Below are 25,000 nucleotides of genomic sequence, written 5' to 3' on the forward strand. Positions count from 1 at the left end.
TACAGTCTCTGGTTCTGACCTCTTTATCTACAGTCTCTGGTTCTGACCTCTTTATCTACAGTCTCTGGTTCTGACCTCTTTATCTACAGTCTCTGGTTCTGACCTCTTTATTTACAGTCTCTGGTTCTGACCTCTTTATCTACAGTCTCTGGTTCTGACCTCTTTATCTACAGTCTCTGGTTCTGACCTCTTTATCTACAGTCTCTGGTTCTGACCTCTTTATCTACAGTCTCTGGTTCTGACCTCTTTATTTACAGTCTCTGGTTCTGACCTCTTTATCTACAGTCTCTGGTTCTGACCTCTTTATCTACAGTCTCTGGTTCTGACCTCTTTATATACAGTACAGTACTTTATATACAGCTGCAGGATCCAGGATCCAGCTGCAGGATCCAGCTGCAGGATCCAGGATCCAGCTGCAGGAGCTGGTGGCTCTTTCTTTTTCCTCCATTCTGCTCCTGTGGTGTCCTCCAGGAGTCCAGGAGCCCTGAGACATTCAACTGGAAGCCAGGTCATTTATTAATGGGTGAACTATCCCTTTAAAGCTCATCAAGTGAAACACAGCTTGTTTTCTCTTCAACCCTTTTGGAAAATACTAAACAATCAAACTGCTTTATAAATGTAGGTAATTATAAATAACTCCAAAGTCCTTATAAGGATTGTATTAACACCTTTATTTCAAATGAACTAATTCGATTATTCACTGGTCCTTTTAACAGTTTTTTAGTCTTCATCCAAATATCTGTCACTAACATCACACAGACATATAAGAAGAATAGAGATAGATAATATAACGAATAACTAAAATAACTCAACATGATGTTCTTTTTGTGAGTCGTAACCTTGTTAAATCACTGTCTCATATTTAACCACCAGACACTGGAAATCTGACATGTTTGCTTTTTGTTTTGTGGCGGTGATGAGCACTGCACCCTCCAGGGGGCGCTAGTTGCAGCAGGTTAAATGTCTTGTTGCTCTGCAGTTGGTTCCTCACACAGCATTAGTAATGTAGAGTCTGCAGGTTGAGCTGACTGACGTGGAGCTGGTGGTGGAAGTTAAACTGGACCTGAATGAAACTGTCTTGCAGGTTTGTGGAGGCGGGAACACGACGTCCTGCTGAACGGAGCCGTTCTCGTCTCGGCGAGTTGACTGATAGCAGCAGGTGGCAGGAAGCAGAGAAGAGGCGGCGACAACACGAGACGTTAGGGTAAATGTAAAGATGGTCTGTAAATAAAGGTGGTCATCTCAATTGCCCCCTGGTGTCTGGCTGCAGTATAGGTCATAAATCCTCCTCCTCCATGTTAGCAGATGGAAACCAGACAAAAAAATCAAGCAGTTAAAAGTAGACAAAGTTCATGTTTCCTAAAAAATTGTTAAAACAAATAATTGATTATGAAAAAAACTCCCATATAATAACTAATCAAATAACTGATGTTTGGCTGCAGCTCTATTTGAATTCCAGAAAGATGTGTGAGGACATCACCACGGCAACCAGGGAGTGAATTTTTCAAAAATGCGGCTCAGAACATTTTCACGTTTTACGGCACAAATCAAAAACAAATCAATGAAATGAAAACTCTTAATATAACGAAGATAATAAACGAGCATGTGAATAAACGTTTATCGTCTCAGCATGTGTGAGAGGTCCAAGATCCACATCTTCCTCGGGGCTCCTCCTCCCCCCTCCTCTGTGTCTGAAGCTGGTGACGAGACTCAGGATCAGCCCCCTGCTGGGTGGAGCCACCTGGAGCTCACCTGGACAGACGGACGTCTGAGGCCTGTAACAGGTGAGACGATCATGGACCCATCAAGAAGAGAAACACCTACCTGTAAATATGTAGTTGAGAACACGTCAGCATCAACAACACTGTCTTCTCACCCAACCAAACTAATAAATACAAATTTACAAAACTTTCAGAGGCAGCAGGAAGCAGAAGGGACGATGTAGATGCTGATCGATCTACGCAGAGTTCACAAGTCCCCGATGATCGATCAAATACTGACCAGGATGACGCTTCAACTGAAGCGGGTCGGACCACAGAGACGTTGGGAGGACGGGAAGAAGGAGCACGAATAAGCTGCGACTTCAAAACAGACCAGAAGAATCTGTGCTCCGATGATCACCAACCTGCAGCAAGATTTCTGAGCCGAGATGACGAATCTGATTTTGAAGAGGAAGATCGATGCTCGGCCTCAGTTCTTGAGTATCTGGACAACTGTTTCCCTGCAGCTCAACCAGATCCACGAGAACCTGAACCTCCACATCAATGTACGTACCAGCCGCTGTGCACCAACACTCAGTACCTCACCACCTGGACACTGAGTCAGGCTGTAATCCTGAGAGGCAGGCGCAGCACCCAATCAGCAAGCAGCCCTGACAAAAACCTGTCTCCACAAACCACGCCCAAACACACCCAAGTGTCCCCGTCCGTTTCCTCCAGCACGCCGGAGCTCTTCAGCCCGGTGCCCTCGTCACCTGGAGCCTCTGCTGAGCTCTTCAGTCAACTCTGCTCAACCCCGAGAGTGGAGGAGGGGGGCGTCGTCCTCCAGGTCAACGCAGACTGCGTGCTGTGCTCTCAGGAGGCTGTGCCCTCAACCACTCATGACTCCCCTGCCCAGTCCCCCAAATTCAAGAAAGCTCGACTCTCCAGAGAGTCAGCTGGTACCGAGGGGACATCGGGCCGCACCACAGCCGGGCTCCAAGGTCCCACCACAACCCTGGTCTGGTGTCGCAAACCGGGGGTGCGGTACTCGGTCCTGGTGGCAGTGGTTCATCCCTGTCACCTGAAGGAGGTCAAGGTGAGAGGTAGCGATAAGTTCTCTCATAAACAGTCGACGATTTACAGTTTCATTTCTCACATTTTAGATTATTTCTGTGACTTTGTTTTAAAGGTTAAGTCGGGACCATCAGCGGGTTCTTTTGTCCCTCTGGCGTCCATCGTGGTGACGGACCAGTCAGGTATTGAGATGAAGGTGGTTCTGTGGCGCCGGGCGGCGTTCTGGGCTTTGACTGTGAGTCCTGGAGACATTCTGCTCATCACAGGTAGAAAAATACAGCAGACTGATTGACTTTGAACCCTGATGATGGACAGACGTCCTCATTAATTGTGACTTTGTCTCAGGACTCCAAGTGAATGAAGACAAGTGGCGAGGAGAGACGGTGCTGCAGTCCACCTTCTGCAGTAAGCTGCTCAACCTCGGACAAATCACCACCTCCACCTCACCACCAGGTATGACTCAACCCACCTTGCAACCAATCATCAGCCTCCTCAGCTGAAGCATCATTAGCTGCCCCCCCCCCCCCCCCAGCTCTGCAGCATGTCGACGCTCGCTCTCTCAGCTCTCTGTGTGGATACCTTCGAGAGCGACGCCCTCTGCTGCTGTCTCTGCCTCACCACGCCCCTCAGGACCTGAACCGCCTCCCATACGCCACCCTGAGGTCACTGAGAGTCAACACGCTGGTCCACGCCCTGCTGCGCGTCACATGCACACACATCAGCTCAGGTGTGCTCCAGATATTACTGATGTTGTGGGGACCAAAACCTTGTCACACTGTCTCATGGGGAGTCTCTTCAACATAACTCATTACAGTGTGTGTGTGTGTGTGTGTGTGTGTGTGTGTGTGTGTGTGTGTGTGTGTGTGTGTGTCAGAGTGGCGGACTGAGGCAGACTCTTGCTGGAGGTCAGCAGTTCAGTTGAAAGCTGTTCTGACTGTGGAGCAGCCGGACGGCCACCAGGGGACGCTGCTGCTGTGGGGAGCTGCTGTGGACTGGCTGCCTCGCTTCAACAGAGACAGAGGTACACACACACAGACACACACACACTGGACAAAGGGACAGTTCACACGAATTAAACAAACGTGTGTATCTTAGCGGTTGTGTGGGATTTCCACACCCTCCTGGTGAGGGAGGGTTTGACCTCCAACGTCCCTGAGCTGCACTCCACCCCCTGGAGCTCCATCCAGCCCCTGGACCCCACCGACCGGCGGGCGCAGCACTTCCTCACACCTCGATGCAACCACAGAGGAAACAGCTGCAGTCTGGAGCTGGACCTCGAGACGCTGCTGTCTCAGAAATACAGCGGTGAGGTTAACAGTGATGTCACTGTAAAACAAAAAACATATTCGTAACTTTTATAAAGTTCACAGTTCCAGTGTCAAGAAAAACTCGTGCATTTGCATTGAATTGAATTGAAATTGATGGATTGTAAATCTTTCTCTAATCTTTATTCTCTGTAAAACATTAATTAGTTTGAAAAGTAAAAAGAAAGATTTTGTTATTTTATCTCGTGTCTCATATTCAACACCTCCAGGTGATGTGGAGCTCAGAGTCCACGTCACCGCCTTCCACTTCCAGGACGCTCCATCCTCCCAGAATGCACATCAGCCGGTCCTGGACGGCTCCACACCATTGGACGTTATCCTGGAGGCCTTGAGTGGCGACGTCACCTACACTGGCTGTGGTCGCTGCTCTGCAGAGCTCGGTACAGACACCAACGGCATCTACAGCCCCTGTTACCCCTGCCTGCCCCACACGGCCGTACGCCGCTTTTACAGGTACAGATGATTGATGATCACAATAGTTTGGAAAACCCTTTTTTCATAAACATTCACTTTTAAAAAGAAAAATAATGAACTAACTGACGAACGGTCATTTTCATTATTAATGTTTCTGATGTCGCTGGCACAACGTGATTCATTTGTTTAATTCTAAAGCAACATTCACTACATAACTAACAACACAAAAACATTACAAGAGTAAAAGATGCAGTGATTTTTGTGTTTAGATCTATAACAGGAATATCTTAAATTAAGTTGTTACTGTTTAACCCCAGCATCAACAGACCTGTCAATTAATATGAGAGTGAAAGGATCATCCAATCATAGGGTTTGATCTTTGCTGGTAGGCGGGGCTACAGTTATCTCTGTGTGTGTTTCAGGCCAGGTGTGCTGACTGTGAGTGGGCGGGGCTACAGTCAGGTGTGTGTTCAGGTTCCTCCTGTTCCTCTGGAGACGATCCTCAGGGCTCCGCCGGATAAACTGCTCAGGAGCTCGGGTGAGACACTGGGTGTGTTCAGATAGAAACAGAGTTCCACTTTAGCAGAGGAAACATCGGACCATCCTTCATCAAAGGAAAGGTGAAAACGCCGTCCCACAATTCTTTGTGGCGGCAACATTAAAAGGGACACACCCATGTAAATATAAAAAACAGAACAGCTGTTTTATTCTCCTGATCCAAATGTGAATCATCACATGATCGTCTCATTTCTCCTCTCGTCACATCTGTCAACAACAAACATGAAGAAGGGACTCCATCATTTCTTTCTCCTCGTATATTCCTCACACTGTTATTTTACTTCCACACAGGAAACGGTAAGTATGGTACATTTTGTGAGTAAAGTCAGATTTCCTCCGCACAGTGGTTCTTCTGTCCTAACTCCTTTCCTAACTCCTTAAGTCATCTCCTTCACATGTTTCCTTGACCTCACGTCACACTCCTGTGTTCCACGGTCACTCATAGAACCTGCTGAGCAGAGAAGTGTCTCCGAACGAACACGTCCGACCTTGAGGTGGACGATCACCAGCAGAGACCACGTCAGCCTCCGCTCCTCTCAGCCAATCACAGACAGACTTTTCTTTACCTGTCTCCTCTCAGCCAATCACAGATATTTGTGTCTCAGCTCCAGGCTCACAGGTGAAGCTCATCCAGGTGGCAGCAGACAGGATCCTCACCCTCGTCTCCCTCCCAAAGAAAAACTTCATCATCACCATCCGGAGCCACTTCCTGTGTGACGAGAACAGCGTCCCCCTCAGTCAGGACTTTACTCTGCTGGACCTTCAGTTCCCCAGCTGACGGACTGATCACCGCAGCTGATGGATGGAGGAACCTGAAGGTGGTGCAGCTTTATGTTTGGACAGATGTCCTCTTTTTGATTTTTCCAAAACCAAAGATTGGAATGAATGTGTTTATATGCTAATGATAGCATGTCCAGCTAACTAGCATCACTGTTCAGTGAGACAAGTTAATATTTCAATTTAAACGTCTTTCAAATATGACAGAGAAACAAATATTGTTTGATTTCCTTTAATAAAGATACAAACTGTGATTGATGATAAAAAACGGTTTCACTTGGATACGTCAGATCTTCAGAATATATTGAGTCAAACAGCTTTAAATTATTTTATCACCACAGTTAAAAACAAATGAACAAATTCAATCACTTCATTGACCTCTGACCTTCTATTTGTTATGTTCCCTGGAAACAGGTGCTACTGAACTTTTTAAAGCAAAACTTAATTTAAAACTTCAGAATCTGAGGAAACTGAATGAAACTGCAGATGTTTATCAGGCATTAAAAATCCTGCTGCATCAGTGAGAACTCTCTCTCGCCCAAAGTACGACCTTTGTGTTCTCACCGAGAAATAAACAGAATAAGATTTTACAACAATTTCCATCCAAACAGAACGAAATGAACTTCCAGGAGGCGCTAACAGACAGTTGCTATGTTTTCCTTATTGGATGGAGTTTTTGACTTTGATGGAGGTTCATTGTGAGAAAAACGTAGATTTGCTTCAGTCCATGTGAAACTTCTGCCGACAGCTGAGATCAGGTTTCAGACGAGTTCACAGACAATCGGAAACGAGGCTGCTGTTGATCGTCGTCCCTCTGATTCAGGTTTTTCTCTGATGTCTGGACGGGGTCTTATTATTCTTGAGATTTTTCTGCAGCCACTTCCATCAGGTCATTAAACAAATCTGAGACGTAACAAAAGAACAAGGCGAACAAAAATGTATTCAAACTTTCGAACGAACATTTAACTGTCATAAACATGCAATTCTGTGACGTCTGAAAACCCCTGAAAGAGCCACATTGATCCGTTTACAGCAACAGTGTGTTTTCACCTGCTGTATTTAACGGTCGTGTGAAGAGCGACCGAGTCAGAACGAGTCAAACATTGGACTTTGTCGTTTTCAGACATGAGCTCCAGGTAGAATCCAGAGACTCGTCTCCAGAGTTCATGTTTCACAGATGAACAACTCAGCAGCAGGTTTTCTGCTCAGACTCGTTCAGCATCAGATCCTCCTCGTTCTTCAGGTGAGAGGTGGAGCAGAGACAGGAAGTGATCACGTGGTCATGTTTACATCACCTGACACCGTCATCAGCTCTCATCACCACAAACTGTCTTCACGAGACATTTGTTTGTGTTTCTTCATGTGTCACGTGTTAGCTCATCACCCCCCCACTCCCTCAGTGGATCAGTGGAGGACGCTCTGCTGTGTCCTCACTTCTCCTGGATTAAGACTTTACACAGGAGTGAAGGAGACAGAGGAAACATTTGAGTTCATCCTCCAGAGAAGATCCAGATCCTGAGGAGTTCAGTCTGAAACCAGGTTTTGACTGAGGCTCCGCCCACACTGACACGTCACTGTTCTCCAGCCTCTGGATCAGAGACGTGTGTGAACTGATCTGGTTTCAGTTTGAAACTCTGGTTTTATATTTTAGTCTGAACACAAACTGAGACTTTAGCACACGGTGACGCCCACGCTCTCTTCTGATTGGTTCTCATCAGTCACATGACTCGACTACCAGCGGTGAACACAAAGCGTCGCTAACACTTCCTGTCAGGAACAGCTCCACCTCGTCCCTGCTCTGACTCTTCACCATCACTGCTCCTCCTTCAGAGGAGGTTCTGTTGCTAAGCAACCAACTGCAGAGGAGACACTACTTCCTGTTTACATCACATGACCAGTGGAGGTGACCGGTCATGTGACGTGTGTTTCGGGTGTGATAGCGTGAACGAAGTATGAATATCGTGTGTGAAACTGAAAGAAGCGTTTGTTACTTTAACTTCACTAACTACAGTCTCCTTCAGCGCCACCTGCTGGACGTTTAGCAGCAACAAAAACTATTTGAAGGATCCTGAGGAACTGGACGAATCAGACTTTTGTCGATATGGAAGGTGTGAGTGGAAATGTATTATAGAATGACTTCTTCATACATACCTCCATCATCTACTCCTACACTGACTCCGCTGCTTCCCGCACCTTCTCCCTCGCTCCCTGCTGCAGCGCCCCCTGCCTGCTGTTCAGAGAAAAGACCTGCGAATCCTGCTTTCTTCTCCTTTCCACCATCGCTGTCGTCGTCGTCGTCCCTGTGGAATATATTTGAGAAGAATCCTCCTTTGTCCTCTTTTTCTTTCTTGTCCCCTCCAAAAGAGAACAGTCCTCCCTTGTCCTCCTCCTCTTTCTTGCCTCCCCCAAAAATCGAGAGGATTCCTCCCCCTTTTTCTTTCTTCTTCTCATCTTCGTCCTCGTCTCCAAAACCCAGAGCGTCTTTCACTGCGTCCTTCACCGCATCCTGCATCATCTCTCCTGTTCAACAAACAGCATCACAATTTCACTTCACACTGTTTCTGATCAGCCCACGTGTGATTGATTTGATCTGCTGGAGGCACCTCAGGGGTGGGGCTGCTCTCACAAGGCAGAATAAATGTAAATGTAGTAAAATGTTTCTCCTGGTTTATCTGCATGAGGTTAAAACTACTTTATTAGTACTTTAACTGCTGTAGATACTTCTGTACTGTACTGAATACAGTAGTTTTACTGGTACCAGAGTATCTGTTACTGTGTCGTTTGTGACTTTGGTGAAGCTGGAAATGAAACAGAACTGAGACGAAGCTGTGATTAAAATAAGAAAAGATGGAAGCATTAAACCACAGAGAGGCACAGCTCTGGTGTTTCTCCAGTTTCAAAGATCCTCGTGTCATTTTCACACAAACTGTTCATCATCAACACACATGAAACACACACATCGCTCCTCTGGACCACAGTGTGATGTGGAGACAACAGGTTCATCAACAAGCTTCCACACAAACTGAATCTGTTCTCAGACGACTCGTCCAGATTCAGAGGATCAGGCAGAACCAACACAAATCTCTGTTTTTTTTTACTCACCCACTTTCTTTCCAACAAAGTCTGTAAATTTACTCATGTCTGCTGATCAGCTGGTCCGTGTGTCCGTGTGTTGGAGTTCGTTGTGTTTTCTTGGCAGGTGTTGTCAGTCGAGGATTCAGGTGTGTCCTCAGACTGGTCCGACCTGTTCTACCTGTGTGTTTGTGTGTGTGTGTGTGTGTGTTATGGGACAATGTGAATCATGGAATCTGTGTGTGATGAGTTTCTCTCTCCCCTTTGGTGACTCATGTCGAGAAGATGAAATCTGTGTCAACCATCGCAGGTGTCGAGTGACAGCCTGCAAACAGAACTCAGGTAAACGCTCCTTATTTGTATTTTCTAGTCTTGATGACACTCAAAGACAGAAAAGTCTCTGTCATTCACCCATTCACACACATTCATTCCTGCACCTTTGTGCAGCCCTGTCTCTATGAGAGCAGCCGTCAGGGGCGTTTGGGTGTAAGTATCTTTGGCATACAGGAGAGTGAGGACTGGGATCAAACCACTGACCTTCTGAAGAACGTCCCTGAGCAACAACTGTTACTCTTCTCCACTTCTGCTTTTTCAGCTAAAAGTAGTTGAAACAGAAAATGAAGAGTTTAAATCTTCACTGTCAACATTGTTGAAAATAATATTTTGGATATTTAAATATCAGGTTTCTTTTAAAAATGTTTGCGATTTCTGGATTCATGTATTAACTGTTTATAAATATATACAGCTCCAAAAGAGTTCCTGAAACCTGTCTTCTGTGTAGTGACCAGCAGGGGGCGTCTCCTCTGGTAGTTTCTATAGAAAACGTCTCCTCTCACTTTCTAACGTCAGTAAACTTTGTCCTCAGGAGTTTTGTCTCAGTCTCAAGTCGTCTTCAAACAGCTGATGTTCGTTTATCAATTAAAATCATTGAGAGTCAAACGGACCAGAAAGAACTGGATGGAAGGGGGTGGAGACCACAGTGTGATTGACAGCTGGTTCCGTCCTGCTCTTCCAAACATGGTTACTTCTGGTTTAAAAAACCAAGATGGTTCTCGACAAACTGTCAAACTGAGGCTTGGTACTTGGTATTATTGTCATTGTAATAATAAATAATTGCAATTTTCTAGATTATATAAAGACCGACTTTCGCCTCCTCCTAGTGGCTGTCAGAGTAACAACATAAACACTGTCGACTGCGCTGACTTCTTCTTCTTCATTGGTCGGTTTATTGGAGGTTCTGCGACACCAGGTCGATGTGTGGCGTGAACGAAGCAAGTTCCTGTTCCAGCTCCATCTTCTAAAGTCGCTGTAACTTCTTTATATGTTAAGTATGATGACAAGTGATTGGCTAATCTAAATAAGTTGTAGATCCGTCATCTTATTGTTTGATGTCCCTATATGACATCACCCTTCATTCTGACGTCATGGTGACATCATTCCTCCCACATGATTAGAAAGGAGTTTTATCTATATTATGGATACACACATTTTTTATCTATGAATGTCATCGTTTTTCACAAGGATCAGATCATTTATGTGACATCATATGATGGTGAATAATTCGAAGTGGAGATAAAGTTTATCAGGAAACAGTTTGTACTTTATCACCTTTATTTTTACCAGTAGATTTTAACAGTGAGCAGCGTCCAGCCCAAAAATACACAAAAATTTAAATGTATATTTCAAACCAGAGACACAGTTTTAATAGTAACTTCATCAATATTTCACAGATTATTTCTTTAAATGAAGGTTTGATTAGTGAGAACAGGTGACACAGTTTACACTCGTGTTTTAATGCAGTTAAATTATGACAGTTATTCTTTCATTCAATTAAAATACTGTCTCTTCATTTGAGCACATTAAACCCAGTTTACCATCTTCATTATTTTATATCAAGTTCAACAGATTTCACCTGTGAAAAATAATAACAATAATCCTCCAGTTTAATTTAGGTTTTCAGAACTTTCGGAGAGTTTAAAACCAATAAAGAACAAATAAGTATGAAGTCGTGAGTGTTTCTTTACAGTTACATTATTAAAATGATTAAAATCTTAAATAATCTTTAGGTGAAATCTCCGCAGGTGGAGAAGTTTCCTTCAGGACACCGTCTACTTGAATCCACTCAACAAGTCCATCGCTCCCTTTGCTGAGAAAAGTCACAAAGATGCAAGAATGTTAAAAATGAAACAGCTGCAGACTCGTAACATTTCAACAAAATGAACTGAGCTGCAGAAAATCCAGTCTGAAAAGAACCAAAGAATATTTAGTTCGCGTGAGAGAAGAATTCTGCTCAGTTTTTTCTGAATTAAAGAGAAGAGGAGCTTTTAGCTACTTTGAGAGTGTTGAGGCAAACATGTCCCAGCTGTGTAGCTTTCCTTTCAGAAGACGCTTGTTTTAAAAGAATATAGACGACTTTGTCTTTGGTTTGTTGGCTTTGCACAGACACACAAGACTTTGCGATCTGTCGGATGGAAAGTACAAGGAGCGTAGAAAACACTCCTCACACTGAAGATGGTAAAATCTGTATTTAGTTTTATCACGTTCATTGTTTTCATTGGTGACTCTACCTGTGGAGTTCCCCAAGGCTGCACTCTGGGTCCCACCTTATTCTCAGTCCACCTGCTCTGTAAAGACTCGTTTAGCTCCGTCTTTCATTGTTACAGCTTTATTTTTTGTCTTCCCCTTTTCAGACCCTTGAAATTTCACACCACAGCTGTGGACGCTCGTACGACACAATGTGAAAATGTGCTTTGTGTTTGAAGTGAACACAGCTTGAATCTTTGTTGCTCTGTAACGGTCATTACTTTGTTTCGTCAGAACAGTTCAACCTGTCAGAAGGTTCTTCTGGTGATACTGGTAATAAGTATTCTGTAAATGGGGACATTGCTGCTGGCAGTTTTCTAAAACGTTACAGAAAAAAGTTTCCAGGGGTCTGAAGTACAAGGTACAAATGGGATTGTGTATAAATAGACCCTCACTTTCAAACTTTCGTTTCATGTCGACATCAAACTAAACATGGAGAAGCTCCACGTTCATGGAACAAGGACTCACCAAGTCCGTTGTCATCGTCTTTCTTCCCTCCGAGCGATGAGAGCATACCTCCCAAACCGCCGGCTCCGTTGTCATCGTCTTTCTTCCCTCCGAGCGATGAGAGCACACCTCCCAAACCGCCCTCTCCTCCCTTCGGCTCCTCTTTTCCGTCCTTATCTTTACTCAGGACTTGACTCATAATGTTCTCCACACCGTCGCCTGCAGAGCAAACAGATGAAACAGTTCAGGTGATGAGGTCACACTGACACCTACAGGTGGGGCAGGTCCAGGGTACCTGCAGTGAAATTGTTTCCGCTCAAACTGTCAAAATAAAAGCAGCAGAACTCTGACAAACTTAAGCCCTTCCCAGTATCTTCGTCCCTTCATCTCTGTAGCGCCCCCATGGGAAAGCTTTTGTATTTTTTTGGCTTCACCCAGAATAATATGTTGAAGTTTACTTTAAGTGGATTCATGCGGTCCCGCCCTCCTCAGTTGTATTATTCCTCCAGCTTACTGTTCCAAATAAAGCTAACACACGAAGACGGGACTATTTCATTTGTCAACACTCCACCTGACATTCTATTGATTAAGGAATTTTGACGGACTTGTTGCACAAAAAAATCCAAGCGCAGAGGAAAAATCCACGAGAGGGCGTTTCACACATGCAGCATAAGAAGAGCTGAAACTAAAGCGCAGGAAATCTGTCCAAGCAACAAAATATCTGAGTGCAAGTGCACAGTTTGAGCACAAGCAGGGCATATTCGAGAACAAGCGCAGGATTCAGATTTAAAGCTTTACAAAATCTGTATGTGAAATCAATACGTCTCAAACTGAAAGACCACACTCTGGAATAAATAGAGAAAAAGAAAGATATATACTCTCTATATTAAAACAAACGCCTGCTGTGAGGTTGTGTTTGAATCCGGTCCAGTCAGGAGGAATCAAACTCTCTCTTTACAACAACTCCATCATCTGTAAAAATCTAAATGTGATATTTTATAAACGATACTCACCAACTTTGTCTCCGATAATTTTTGCAACGCCGTCGGAACCAACTAAACCACCCAAGAGATTTTCCATGGCTGTCGCTGTGATGGGGTTTGCAGTGTGTTTGTGGACGGTGCGACGTTTGGTCTTATAGATGCCGGTGCATCTCAGGCCTCACCCTGAAGAGGAATCAGGTGCGGCTGCAGGGAGTCTCACATGTTCGACCTGTCACACTGGTCTGAGACCGTGTGAGGAACCGTAATTAACTCTAATCATGGCAACGCTCCAGTCAGTCCAGCGTGAAGGTTATTTTTGCCTTGAGCGATGATGCAGGTGCCACCATGCCAATTAAAACAGACTGTGTGTGTGTGTGTGTGTGTGTGTGTGTGTGTGTTTTGGTTTATTGATTCGTCTCCTCCCATCAGAAAAACTCTAAAAATGCAAAGTGACTCATCACAACATTCACTTTATTGTTTATGTTCTTGTGAAGCCGCTGCGAAGGTGGGGACCTTTCAAGAGCACATGACTCAGGGGGGAGTTCCTCCCCCTCGTCGGTCCTGCTCAGATCTATTCATTCGTCTGAACGATCTGATTTCCTCAGCAGGTGGTTCCAGAAGCTCGAGGCCTCGTGTTAGTGTCATTATGAACCTGTGGCAGAACGAATACACATGCTGAAAAGATGAAGGGACACAGTGTAACAGCAGTGAGGTCAACTTCAGATCCATGTGTCCATTTAGAAGAACAAGTGATGATGAATCCGTTTTTCTGCTTTGGTGCAAATCAAAGTCACAACAGGTTCAAAGAGGCAAAATCAAGACGAGCCCCAAACGGAATGTTTTTCACTGCAGGTCCATCGCCCTCCGATATTCTTTCTTTTGTGTCAGGCCTCGTTTTAACATCGTCATGGTGACGTCTTTGCGTTGCTAACCTCCCTCATCACAACAGGTTCTTATGCTGCGATTATATAGATGGTGGAGACGAGGATCAGGTGTGTGGGTGTGTGTGGGTGTGTGTGGGTGTGGGTGTGTGTGTGAGAGAGAGAGAATGTGTGTGTGTGTGTGTGTGTGTGTGTGTGTGTGTGTTATGGAGACAGGCCCCACCCTGCAGTCAGGGAACATGTTGTGTCTTCATGACCTGATAATCGTAAATGATCTGATGTGCACAGCTCGTTTTAACACACATGATGAGATTTTCTTCTTTTCTTCTGATCACAACATGTAAAGTGTCTGAGATGTAAAAGTAAAAACATGAGGAGGCTGAAACCTTCCACGTATTTAACCTTCTGAACTCTGCAGGAGAAATACTCCTCCAGTGTTGACCTGATTCAGACACGACCTGAACCACAGACGTGTTCCTGACGTGTTCCTCACTTGTTCTTCAGGTTCTGTCTGTGAGGACAAATGTCTGAGTCAGCGTCTCTGGATCGCAGCAAACCCTCTGCTGAGAACTGACCAATCACAGACAAGCAGTGACATCATGTCTCCAGAGGAGTTAACCATCTGGACGTCTCTGTCACCTGAGTCTCAGGTGTTTTAATTGACACTGCCCCCTGGTGGTCAGAGGTAAGAACTGCACCTTTGCATGGTTGAAGTAAACGGAACAGGAAGTCGTTTTTCAAACTCGTCTTTATTTTTCTTGATGAAACAAGAATCTGCTCTGAAGCTCGATTATAACACTGTGTGTGTGTGTGTGTGTGTGTGTGTGTGTGAGAGAGTGTGTGTGTGTGTGTGTGAGAGTGTGTGAGAGAGTGTGTGTGTGTGTGCAAGTGTGTGTGTGTTAGTCTGTGTGTGTGTGTGTTTTAGTGGTTGTGTGTGTGTGTGTGTGTGAGAGAGAGTGTGTGTGTGTGTGTGTGTGTGTGTGTGTGTGTGTGAGAGAGAGTGTGTGTGTGTGTGTGTGTGTGTGTGTGAGAGTGTGTGTGTGTGTGCAAGTGTGTGTGTGTTAGTCTGTGTGTGTGTGTTTTAGTGGTTGTGTGTGTGTGCGTGTGTGTGTGTGTTTTAGTGGGTGTGTGTGCGTGTGTGTGTGTTTTAGTCTGTGTGTGTGTGTGCGTGTGTGTGTGTTTTAGTCTGTGTGTGTGTGTGTGTGTTTTAGTCTGTGTGTGCATGTGTGTGTGTTTTAGTCTGTGTGTGTGTGTGTGTGTGTTTGTGAGAGTAAAGATACAACATGCAGTTAAAGGCCTCAGATGTGTGTCTGTCAGGGGGCGGGGTCAGCATGGTGACCTGGGTGATGTCGTCCATCCAGCTGAGAGTGTGGTTGCATCACCTGAGTGTTACAAACTGACAGTGTGTGTGTGTGTGTGTGTGTGTGTGTGTGTGTGTGTGTGTGTGTGTGTGTCTCGCAATGAGTGACAAGTATGCTGCAGAGGCAGTGTAACCATGGCAACAGGGGGTCAGCTGAGGACAGGGGTCTGTTGGTTAATGAGGTGAAGCTACTGACTGAAGATGATCAGGTCAAAGGTTAAACAAGCGAGGTTTCCTCTTGTTCCACCTCCGAGTCTGAGAGGAAGAAATAAATCAGATGAAAGGATGAATAAACACACTTCTATTGGACCGTACTAGCTGTCAGTCACACTGTGGTCTCCGCCCCCCACTACACCTTCTTTCTGGTCTGTTTGACTCTAAATGATCTTAATTGATAAACGAACATCAGCTTGAGACAAAAACTCCTGAGGACAAAGTTTACTGACGTTAGTGAGACGAGACGTTTTCTACAGACTTCTATAGACTCAATGTCTCCTGACGTTATAAAGTGAGAAGTATATATAATATATAAAGTCATTTTCTCATCGACTTCTATAAAAACACATTTCCACATTGGAGTCTGCGTCTATTATTTTCGGTGATTTAAAAACCGTCCACTGGGACGAGATGAGACCTGAAATCCTTCAGAGTCAAAGCTGAGGCCACCTCTTTAAGACCAAAGGTGAATTCACCTGCCAACACATGCACCACGTCACTTCCTGTCTGGTTCTAAACGTTCTCTTCTTCTCACCTACTGCGCCGCCTGTTCGCTCTGCTCTTCAGCTCCAGCCTCTTTCTTTGGAAGGTCGGTCTAAGAGAGAGAGAGCAGAGGTCACATGACTGCCCCCAAACCCCTCCCACAATCAAAGCTAACACATTTCATCTGTTTCACTGAATTCACAAACTCCAGCATCACTGGTGACGACAGATTTTCAATCTGCTGAAAACACGTCTCTGCTGATTGAACCAGTTTCTGCTTGGATACACAAACTTTCTATTTCAACCAGTGACTGAAAGTCAACGTGACTAATGTAAATAAAGATGTGGACACGCCTCCTCTTCCTCCTGTTGTTCAAACAGGAAACTAAAATATCTCGGATGTGAACACTGCCATCTTGTGGTGATGACGTCATTTACAGTCAGAGGCTGCGTTCGGACAGTGAAATGACTGAAGTGTTTGAATTCTCTGAATGATGAGGAAAGGAGCCTCCCTGCTTCCTAACCTATCTCCTTTAGCAGAGGAAACATCGGACCATCCTTTATGAAAGGAAAGGAGCCTCCCTGCTTCCTAACCTATCTCCTTTAGCAGAGGAAACATCGGACCATCCTTTATGAAAGGAAAGGAGCCTCCCTGCTTCCTAACCTATCTCCTTATCAGAGGAAACATCGGACCATCCTTTATGAAAGGAAAGGAGCCTCCCTGCTTCCTAACATATCTCCTTTAGCAGAGGAAACATCGGACCATCCTTTATGAAAGGAAAGGAGCCTCCCTGCTTCCTAACATATCTCCTTTAGCAGAGGAAACATCAGACCATCCTTTATGAAAGGAAAGGAGCCTCCCTGCTTCCTAACATATCTCCTTTATCAGAGGAAACATGGGACCATCCTTTATGAAAGGAAAGGAGCCTCCCTGCTTCCTAACCTATCTCCTTTAGCAGAGGAAACATCGGACCATCCTTTATGAAAGGAAAGGAGCCTCCCTGCTTCCTAACCTATCTCCTTTAGCAGAGGAAACATGGGACCATCCTTTATGAAAGGAAAGGAGCCTCCCTGCTTCCTAACATATCTCCTTTAGCAGAGGAAACATGGGACCATCCTTTATGAAAGGAAAGGAGCCTCCCTGCTTCCTAACCTATCTCCTTTAGCAGAGGAATGACGTCTCTTGATTCAAACCAAACTGATCAGAAACACTTGAACAAACATCATTGAGATACAAACGACCTGAAATGACAGAAACATCTTTAACAAACATTTATTTAACATCTACTCTGATTTTTTATTTTGGTCCATGTCCCATCTGCTAACACGGAGGAGGTTTATCACCTATGCTGCAGCCAGACACCAGGGGGCGATCCACAAAGTTTTGCTTTCCTTTAGGGAGGCATCATGTCGGCCATCTTTATTTACAATCCCTGATCTGTAGAACGTTGTGAAAAGAAAGTTAAAAACGAGTGGAGAGGAGCGATGAAGCGGAAACAACCGTGAGTTCATGTGAACTGAATCCGTTTCATGTTCCTGGAAACCTTCAACCTGATCTTTAGCTGAACAAACAGCTGGAGACTTTGACACTGTGAGTCCAGGAAGTGCTCAGCGCTCGGAGCCCCTCCTCCTTCATGTTTGTTAGTTGTGCAAACTTAAATGAAAAACATCATCACATGCTGATATGAACCGTTCATCAGGTCGTTCCTTAATATTTATAGAGAAAGTATGAACTCATAAAAACATGTCAGAGCTCAGTTTTAGTTCCTGATGACAAAGTGTTACGATGAGAACTGAGATCAAATAACACTTTTGGTTTTAATTGATGGTAACTGTGAGATGCATTTATTATCTTACACGTTTTCTTCACAGCCACTCAAATCTCAGACGATGTGTTTCAGTTAGGTTCCGGGTCATATCCCGTTTAGAGAAACTGAAGCTTTTTCAGGTGCATTCTGGGTTTTTCTTCCCATTTTGAAAAATTGGGAAAAGCGTTGATGAAGTACTGACGAAATGTTTGCAGTCAGAAAATCCTCTCAGACTACGAGCATCAAGCCATGCAATCAGTTAGTCGCTCATCCCCCCCAACCAATCAGGCACCTCCTCAGCCACTGGTCCCGCCTCTTCCTGTTCCCCGCCAATCACCAGATATTTGTGAATGAAGAGAGACAAAAAGTGAAAGTCATCAACACGGATAAAAAACATGAGTTCAGTGTGTATTCTGTCTCGTTAATGAACTCACAAATAAAACATAATCAATAATCTAATCTGTGACGTTTCTTCAGTGTTTAATCAGAATCAGTCTTTATTTGTTTATCTGGTGGCTCCTCCTCCTCAGAGTCGCCATGTTGCACCACCATGTTTCACCCCCTTCACCACTAGATGTCACTAAATCTGAGACACTGAACCTTCACAGGAGAAATATTTTAAGTTTCCGTTCCTTTGCAGAAAAAAATTTTAGTTCAGTGAAAATATTTTCTTGAAAAACTTGTACTCGTCTAATATTCCATGAACACTAAACCTTTGTTGAATAAAATGCTATTTAGAATTTAAATAACCTAAAATTATTGTTTAAGAAACGTTCCTGATGCTCCAGAAAACCAAACTGCATCAAGAGGAAGGAAAATCTGTATCTGAATATCTGTGTTCGTGTCGTTACTCTCACCTCCAGAAGAGGGAGACATACGTTTCACACCTAATTATGAAATTCACTAAAATCCAACAATTCCACACAGCTTCTCTTGGGTCATGTGATGTGATGTCACTCACCGTGCTGACAAACCCGCTCGCCACAGCTGCACTCTCCACCCCCTCCACCGCTGCCTGGGCGACTTCGTTGGCCCCGGTGACCGCAGTGTCGGCAACAACATTGGCCTGTTCAGTCGTCTTCTGAGCAACTGGACGACAGAAAACAAAGGTTCATGTACACACACACACACACACACACACACACACACACACACACACACACACACACACACACACACACACACACACACACACACACTGGTATATACTGAACAAACATCAGTGACATGAGAACGAACTGAAAAGACAGAAACCATCTTTGACAAACGTTGATTTAACCTGTGTTGACTCCGGTCACGACTCCCTCCATCGTCTTGTTTCCTGACGAGAGAAAAACACAAAGTAGAAGAAGTGACTTAATGTGATGTTGTTGATGACATCACACAGTGTGAATGTGGATGTGACCTGGTTTCTGTGCGCGCACACACACACACACACACACACACACACACACACACTAAATCATTTATTCATGTCTCCAGGATGAAACGTAGACGAGCAGCCGACGCTCTGCTTCACGTTGGGTTTAGTTTATTCTTCCTTCTCGAATCTTTTCTTTCATTTACTTTTCCTCTGATCTATTCCGACTCATGTATCCTTTGTCCCACAGCTAGTGGCCGTTAGAAGAACTGCATCAGGTCTGAACATAACAAACTCAATGCATGAGTCGAGAATAAAACAGTTCAGCAGAAACTCAGGGACTGAATATGATTTTGGGATTTGGTTTCACATTCAACTGACTTTTTCTTCCATCCATCACTTGAACTGCTCCACTCTTCTTCTCCACCTATCACTTCCTCCATCCCCCCTTTCTTCCATCCTGCTTCGGTGTAGAATTACACTTGTCCTCCACCCATCCCCTCATTTTATCTGTTCATCCTCCAAAGTAAAACAGAGATATGAAGTTTATACGTTTAAATGAATGTTTATCCATCATCCGTCCATCATCCGTCCATCATCCATCCATCCATCATCCATCATCTATCATCCATCATCCATCATCCATCCATCATCCATCCATCATCCATCATCCATCATCCATCATCCATCATCCATCATCCATCATCTATCATCCATCATCCATCATCCATCCATCATCCATCATCTATCATCCATCATCCATCATCCATCATCCATCATCCATCATCCATCCATCCATCATCCATCATCTATCATCCATCATCCATCATCCATCCATCATCCATCATCCATCATCTATCATCCATCATCCGTCCATCATCCATCCATCATCCATCATCTATCATCCATCATCCATCATCCATCATCCATCCATCATCCATCCATCCATCATCCATCATCTATCATCCATCATCCATCATCCATCCATCATCCATCATCCATCATCTATCATCCGTCCATCATCCATCATCTATCATCCATCCATCCATCATCCGTCCATCATCCATCCATCATCCATCCATCCATCATCCATCCATCATCCATCCATCATCCATCCATCCATCATCCATCATCTATCATCCATCCATCATCCTTCCATCATCCATCCATCATCCATCATCTATCATCCATCCATCATCCATCATCCATCCATCCATCATCCATCATCCATCATCCATCATCCATCATCCATCATCTATCATCCATCATCCATCCATCATCCATCCGTCCATCATCCATCCATCCATCAATCATCCATCCATCATCCATCCATCCATCCATCACCTATCCATCCAATCATCCATCATCCATCCATCATCCATCATCTATCATCCATCATCCATCATCCATCATCCATCATCCATCCATCATCCATCCATCCATCCATCCATCCATCATCCATCATCTATCCATCCAATCATCCATCCATCCATCATCCATCCATCATCCATCCATCAACCATCCATCATCCATCCATCCATCATCCATCATCCATCATCCATCCATCATCCATCATCCATCATCCATCATCTATCCATCCATCATCCATCCATCATCCATCCATCCATCATCCATCCATCATCCATCCATCCATCCATCCATCCATCATCCATCCATCATCCATCCATCATCCATCCATCCATCCATCCATCATCCATCCATCATTCATCCATCCATCCATCATCCATCATCCATCCATCATCCATCCCCTCACAATGTGGAGGATGAATTGTACATTTTGGTTTTCCTTCTTTCATTTGAATTTTCAACTGTCAAACTAAGTTTCTCTGCTCATTTCCTTTTTCCTTATCTTTAAGTCATGATGGTTTCTTCTCTCTGATTTTAAATATTTCAGATTTCTGCTTCTTGTCCTCCCTCCCTCCCTCCCTCCCTCCACCCCTCCCTCCCTCCACCCCTCCATCCTTCACAGTTTGGTGTTGAATTTCACTCGTCTCTTCGCTGTCACATTATCTCATGTCAAATTAATCATCCTCTTTTTCCAGTTTCTCGTTTATTCTTACTTCTGTCTCTCTGTCTTTTTCATCATCTCTCCATCATCCGTTCTTTTTCTCCACCTCTGTTTTCTCAGTCCTCACTTTCTGTCTGATTGTTGTCTTTTACTTTTTCTCACTGTGAAAGTCAAATAGTAAAGTCTGTTGTAGAATGTTGCCTCTCATCCATCCTCACCGACATAGATGACCCCCTCCTTGGTCTTGGTGGCGGCCTCCTCCACGCCGGCCTTCGTCTTCTCGGCAGCAGCCACCACTCCATCCTTCGCTATGGACAAGCCCTTCTTCAGAACGTCCATGATGCTTTGCTGTTCCTCACCTCTTCTTCTCGTTTCTCTCTTCCGTCCGTTCTCCTTGTGCTCCGCTGACTCTGTCGCTTCGTCTCTTCTCGTCTTCCTGCTAATGGATGAGAGAGAGAAGGGGTGGAGAGAGGGCACGTGAGAGAGAGAGAGAGCTCTTACGAGAAAGGGAGGGACAGAGGAATAGAGAGAGATTGTGCACTAGAGCAAACAAAAGAGAGAGAGAGAAATAAATGGATGAGAGAGACAGATGAAGAACAGAGGAGGAGGAAAAATTCAGAGTGAAAACAAAAGCTTCTCTTCATCTGGGTTCTTGAACTCACGTCTTCCAGGAAATAACCACGGCACACACATTCAACTAGGGCGTGGACAGTGCGTGATTGACAGCTAGTGTCGTCCAAGTGGTGAAGGAGTCAGTGGACGTGTCCTCGAGCCTCAGTCAGGCTCCCCCTCGTCCAAACATGGTGACTTCTGGTTTCAACAAACCAAGAGGACTCACCTGATAAATGCAGATGGAGGTGTTCCCTCAGGTGTGTGTTGTTGGCGACGGTGCAGCTTCTCCACAGTGATGAAACCATCGGTGTTGGGGGCGTGGCTGAGGGTGGAGACATCGTAGAGTTACAGAGGTCGTGATAAATTAAAAGAGTTTCTACGAAGTATTTCTGAACATGGGACCTGATGTCGCTCCCGTCAGCTTGATATCGATTATCTCGAATATACATCTTCCTCTGTTTCTCACTGATTATATACAGTCAGTGATGATATACATATATATATATACATATATATATATATATATATATGTATATACACACACACACACATATGTTTGTACTTCTATCTCAGTGGGGACACTCATTGACATGCCCTTCACCTAAACTAAACCTGAGGACCAGTTAAAGTGTCCTCACAAACATGTAAGTACAGGAATACACACACACACTCACTCACACACACACACACACACACACACACACACACACACACACACACACACACTCACTCATACACACACACACTCACTCATACACACACGCACTCACTCATACACACACACACACACTCACACACACACACACACACACACACTCACTCATACACACACACACTCACTCATACACACACACACTCACTCACTCACTCAACATCTGATTCAGTGTTTACTTGTTCATATAATTTAGTTACTGTGAGTAAAAGTACTCAATGTAGTAACAATACCACAGTAAAAGTACTGATCCCATTTTAACTTGTACATGACAAAACATATAAAACCAGAACTGAGCTCATGATGACGACATTAACCAACAAACCCAGAAACCCTGAACACGTTGTGTTAACGTTTTCATGTGAACCGTCCAATCAGAGACGAGTGGACGACCTCCCGTCAAACATGTGGCTCCAGATCACCTGCCTGAGGAATCCAGCACCTGTCCTCTAATTGACTGCTTTAATGACGGTATGTGTCTTTGTGTGTGTGTGTGTGTGTGTGTGTGTGTGTGTGTGTGTGTGTGTGTGTGTATTTAGTGTGTGTGTGTGTGTGTGTGAGTGTGTGTGTGTGTTAGTTTTCCATAACAGTTGCGACATGTTTCTAGAAACTCAGCGGCTCGATTGTCATGTGAAGAAAACGTTGTGTCTTCATCCAAAGTCAAACCAGAGAACATCTCTACTTCCTGTTGAAGGCTCAGTTCTCAGTCTGCTCGTGTTTATGATGATTTTCTTCATTGTTTTTATTTTTGTGTAACTTTCACTGAAACTTTGCAGGAAATTCAGATGTGTGAAACATTTACATGTCAAATGTTTTGAAGCATGGGCGTGTCCAATCAATTGACTCAACAGTGCCCCCTAAAGTGCAGCACAGTGTACTGAAACCAAAATGGTTTCCCGTGAGGGGCCAGGCACTGGTGACCATTATTTGTAATAATCCAATATCAAAGTATAATTCTAGCAAATGTAAAGGTGCAATCGAGGACTTGAGTTCAACTAGAGTCTTTAAATATGGTTTACCAGCTTGAAATGAATCAGAATCCTTTACTGTCAATGTTCAACATTGTCACCAACATTAAAAGAGTGAAAATTGTTTTAGCAGTTCTTCTTGTTACAGCAGCAATTATCAGATTTTTAGAAATCAGAACAAGAATCAAGAAGTAAAAATGTGAATGTACCTTTTTTTAATAAAAACACAGCTAGAGGTGATGAGTCTTTCCAAACATTTGGTTATGAATTAGGTGAATACTGGTGATGGGGCAGGTTGTATGCTGCACAGGTCACTGGCTGGAACAAACTAAAAGAGTTGCAGTACCGGATCTAGAAATGGGCAAGGGTGGACCATGGCCACCCAAACTTCTGCTCTGCCCACCCAATTGATCAACAATATTCTCTTCACCATGCTGGGTTAAACAACCCAGGCCGCCATGAAGGCGAGGAAACGTCAGCCGGTCTGTTATTACTTGTCCTGCACTTCTCAAGCAGAGGCGGATACTTTAACATCTTCCTCTCAAGAGCTTCTTCTCAACCCTCCTCCTCCTCTGTGGGAGGAGATGTAACGGACTAAGTGTTCAGGATGTGACCAGCAGGTGGCAGCAGGTCCTTTCACATTCACCCTCATCAAGCTGCATCTGAAAGATGTTGAAGTTGTGAAGGCCTGAGAATTATTGTTTATAAAAATACAGGTATTATAACGATCTTAAACTCAGTTAAACGTTGATGTTCACATTCATTCTCTTATTTAATTACAATTGTATCTAAAATCTACTAAAGTGTGAAACTTTGACTGAATGAAAATCATCTCCTACCTGATGTGTTTATTTAATAACAAGCTTTATTTATATGGAAACTTTCAAAACAATTCAAGATGCAAACACAACTTTAGTTTTTAAATATTCTATGAGAGTTTCAAAAATCAGCTCCTGTTGTTTTTAATTTAAGTGTGTGTGTGTCTGTGTGTGTATGTGTGTGTGTGTGTGTCTGTGTGTGTGTCTGCTGTGTGTGTGTGTGTGTGTGTGTGTGTCTGTGTGTGTGTGTCTGTGTGTGTGTGTCTCTGTGTGTGTCTCTGTGTGTGTTTCTGTGTGTGTGTGTGTGTGTGTGTCTTTCTGTGTGTGTCTGTGTGTGTGTGTGTGTGTGTGTGTCTGTGTGTGTGTCTGTGTGTGTCTTTCTGTGTGTGTCTGTCTGTGTGTGTGTGTGTGTCTGTGTGTGTCTTTCTGTGTGTGTCTTTCTGTGTGTGTGTGTGTGTCTGTCTGTGTGTGTCTGTGTGTGTGTGTGTGTGTGTCTGTGTGTGTGTGTGTGTGTGTGTGTCTGTCTGTGTGTGTGTGTGTGTGTGTGTGTGTGTCTTTCTGTGTGTGTGTGTGTGTGTGTGTCTGTGTGTGTGTGTGTGTGTGTGTGTGTGTGTCTGTCTGTCTGTGTGTGTGTGTGTGTGTGTGTGTGTGTGTTTGTTTCTGGTGGGCGGGGTTTCCCTCCCTCCACCAATGGGAGGACTCGGTCTCCGGAGTTCCCCTCCAGCTCCGGGGCTTTCCGCTCTGATTGACAGGCACTGGTCTCCATGACAACAGTAAGGCGTTGCGTCACACCGTGAATAACAGCCAAGAACTACTTCCG

The 25,000-nt window shown here is 44.3% G+C and overlaps 3 protein-coding genes across 10 annotated transcripts in view; 1 reads left to right on the plus strand and 2 right to left on the minus strand.

Annotated features, from left to right (window-relative positions):
- Positions 1-6,116, plus strand: part of shld2 (shieldin complex subunit 2) — a 6,789-nt gene extending 673 nt beyond the window's left edge. The window contains exons 2-13 of one of the 5 annotated variants that reach the window (XM_069538071.1): positions 342-508; positions 1,085-1,204; positions 1,630-1,784; positions 1,916-2,796; positions 2,890-3,040; positions 3,120-3,227; positions 3,307-3,501; positions 3,649-3,795; positions 3,870-4,079; positions 4,309-4,552; positions 4,936-5,051; positions 5,677-6,116. In XM_069538071.1, the coding sequence (XP_069394172.1) occupies positions 1,631-1,784; positions 1,916-2,796; positions 2,890-3,040; positions 3,120-3,227; positions 3,307-3,501; positions 3,649-3,795; positions 3,870-4,079; positions 4,309-4,552; positions 4,936-5,051; positions 5,677-5,849 (2,379 nt within the window). In that variant the 5' untranslated portion in view covers positions 342-508; positions 1,085-1,204; position 1,630 and the 3' untranslated portion in view covers positions 5,850-6,116. Of the gene's footprint in view, positions 1-341; positions 524-1,084; positions 1,205-1,629; positions 1,785-1,915; positions 2,797-2,889; positions 3,041-3,119; positions 3,228-3,306; positions 3,502-3,648; positions 3,796-3,869; positions 4,080-4,308; positions 4,553-4,935; positions 5,052-5,676 lie in introns of those variants that run through there. The other 4 variants (XM_069538070.1, XM_069538073.1, XM_069538069.1 and 1 more) reach the window with 4 other exon arrangements.
- Positions 6,117-10,513: 4,397 nt separating this feature from the next.
- Positions 10,514-13,187, minus strand: LOC109641828 (uncharacterized). The gene is made up of 3 exons (XM_020106397.2): positions 12,964-13,187; positions 11,972-12,169; positions 10,514-11,066 (listed from the first exon to the last, which is right to left on the minus strand). The coding sequence occupies exons 1-3, from the start codon at positions 13,028-13,030 to the stop codon at positions 11,029-11,031; spliced, it is 303 nt and encodes a 100-aa protein (XP_019961956.2). The 5' UTR covers positions 13,031-13,187; the 3' UTR covers positions 10,514-11,028.
- A 2,092-nt stretch (positions 13,188-15,279) lies between these two features.
- On the minus strand, positions 15,280-21,509 carry sncga (synuclein, gamma a). Of its 4 annotated transcripts, none has more exons than XR_011245990.1 (6): positions 21,289-21,509; positions 18,961-19,002; positions 18,643-18,770; positions 17,974-18,000; positions 15,867-15,985; positions 15,280-15,429 (listed from the first exon to the last, which is right to left on the minus strand). XR_011245990.1 is itself a non-coding variant. In XM_069538092.1 (6 exons), the coding sequence occupies exons 1-5, from the start codon at positions 21,407-21,409 to the stop codon at positions 15,926-15,928; spliced, it is 378 nt and encodes a 125-aa protein (XP_069394193.1). In that variant the 5' UTR covers positions 21,410-21,509; the 3' UTR covers positions 15,280-15,429. The 4 variants fall into 4 exon arrangements, 2 of the variants coding, with proteins under 2 accessions (XP_069394193.1, XP_069394194.1); XM_069538092.1 differs by having other exon boundaries at positions 15,926-15,985; XR_011245991.1 differs by lacking the exon at positions 17,974-18,000.
- Between the last annotated feature and the right edge of the window lie 3,491 nt (positions 21,510-25,000).

This window comes from Paralichthys olivaceus, chromosome 14 (assembly GCF_024713975.1).
Source record: "Paralichthys olivaceus isolate ysfri-2021 chromosome 14, ASM2471397v2, whole genome shotgun sequence".
NCBI lineage: Eukaryota > Metazoa > Chordata > Actinopteri > Pleuronectiformes > Paralichthyidae > Paralichthys > Paralichthys olivaceus.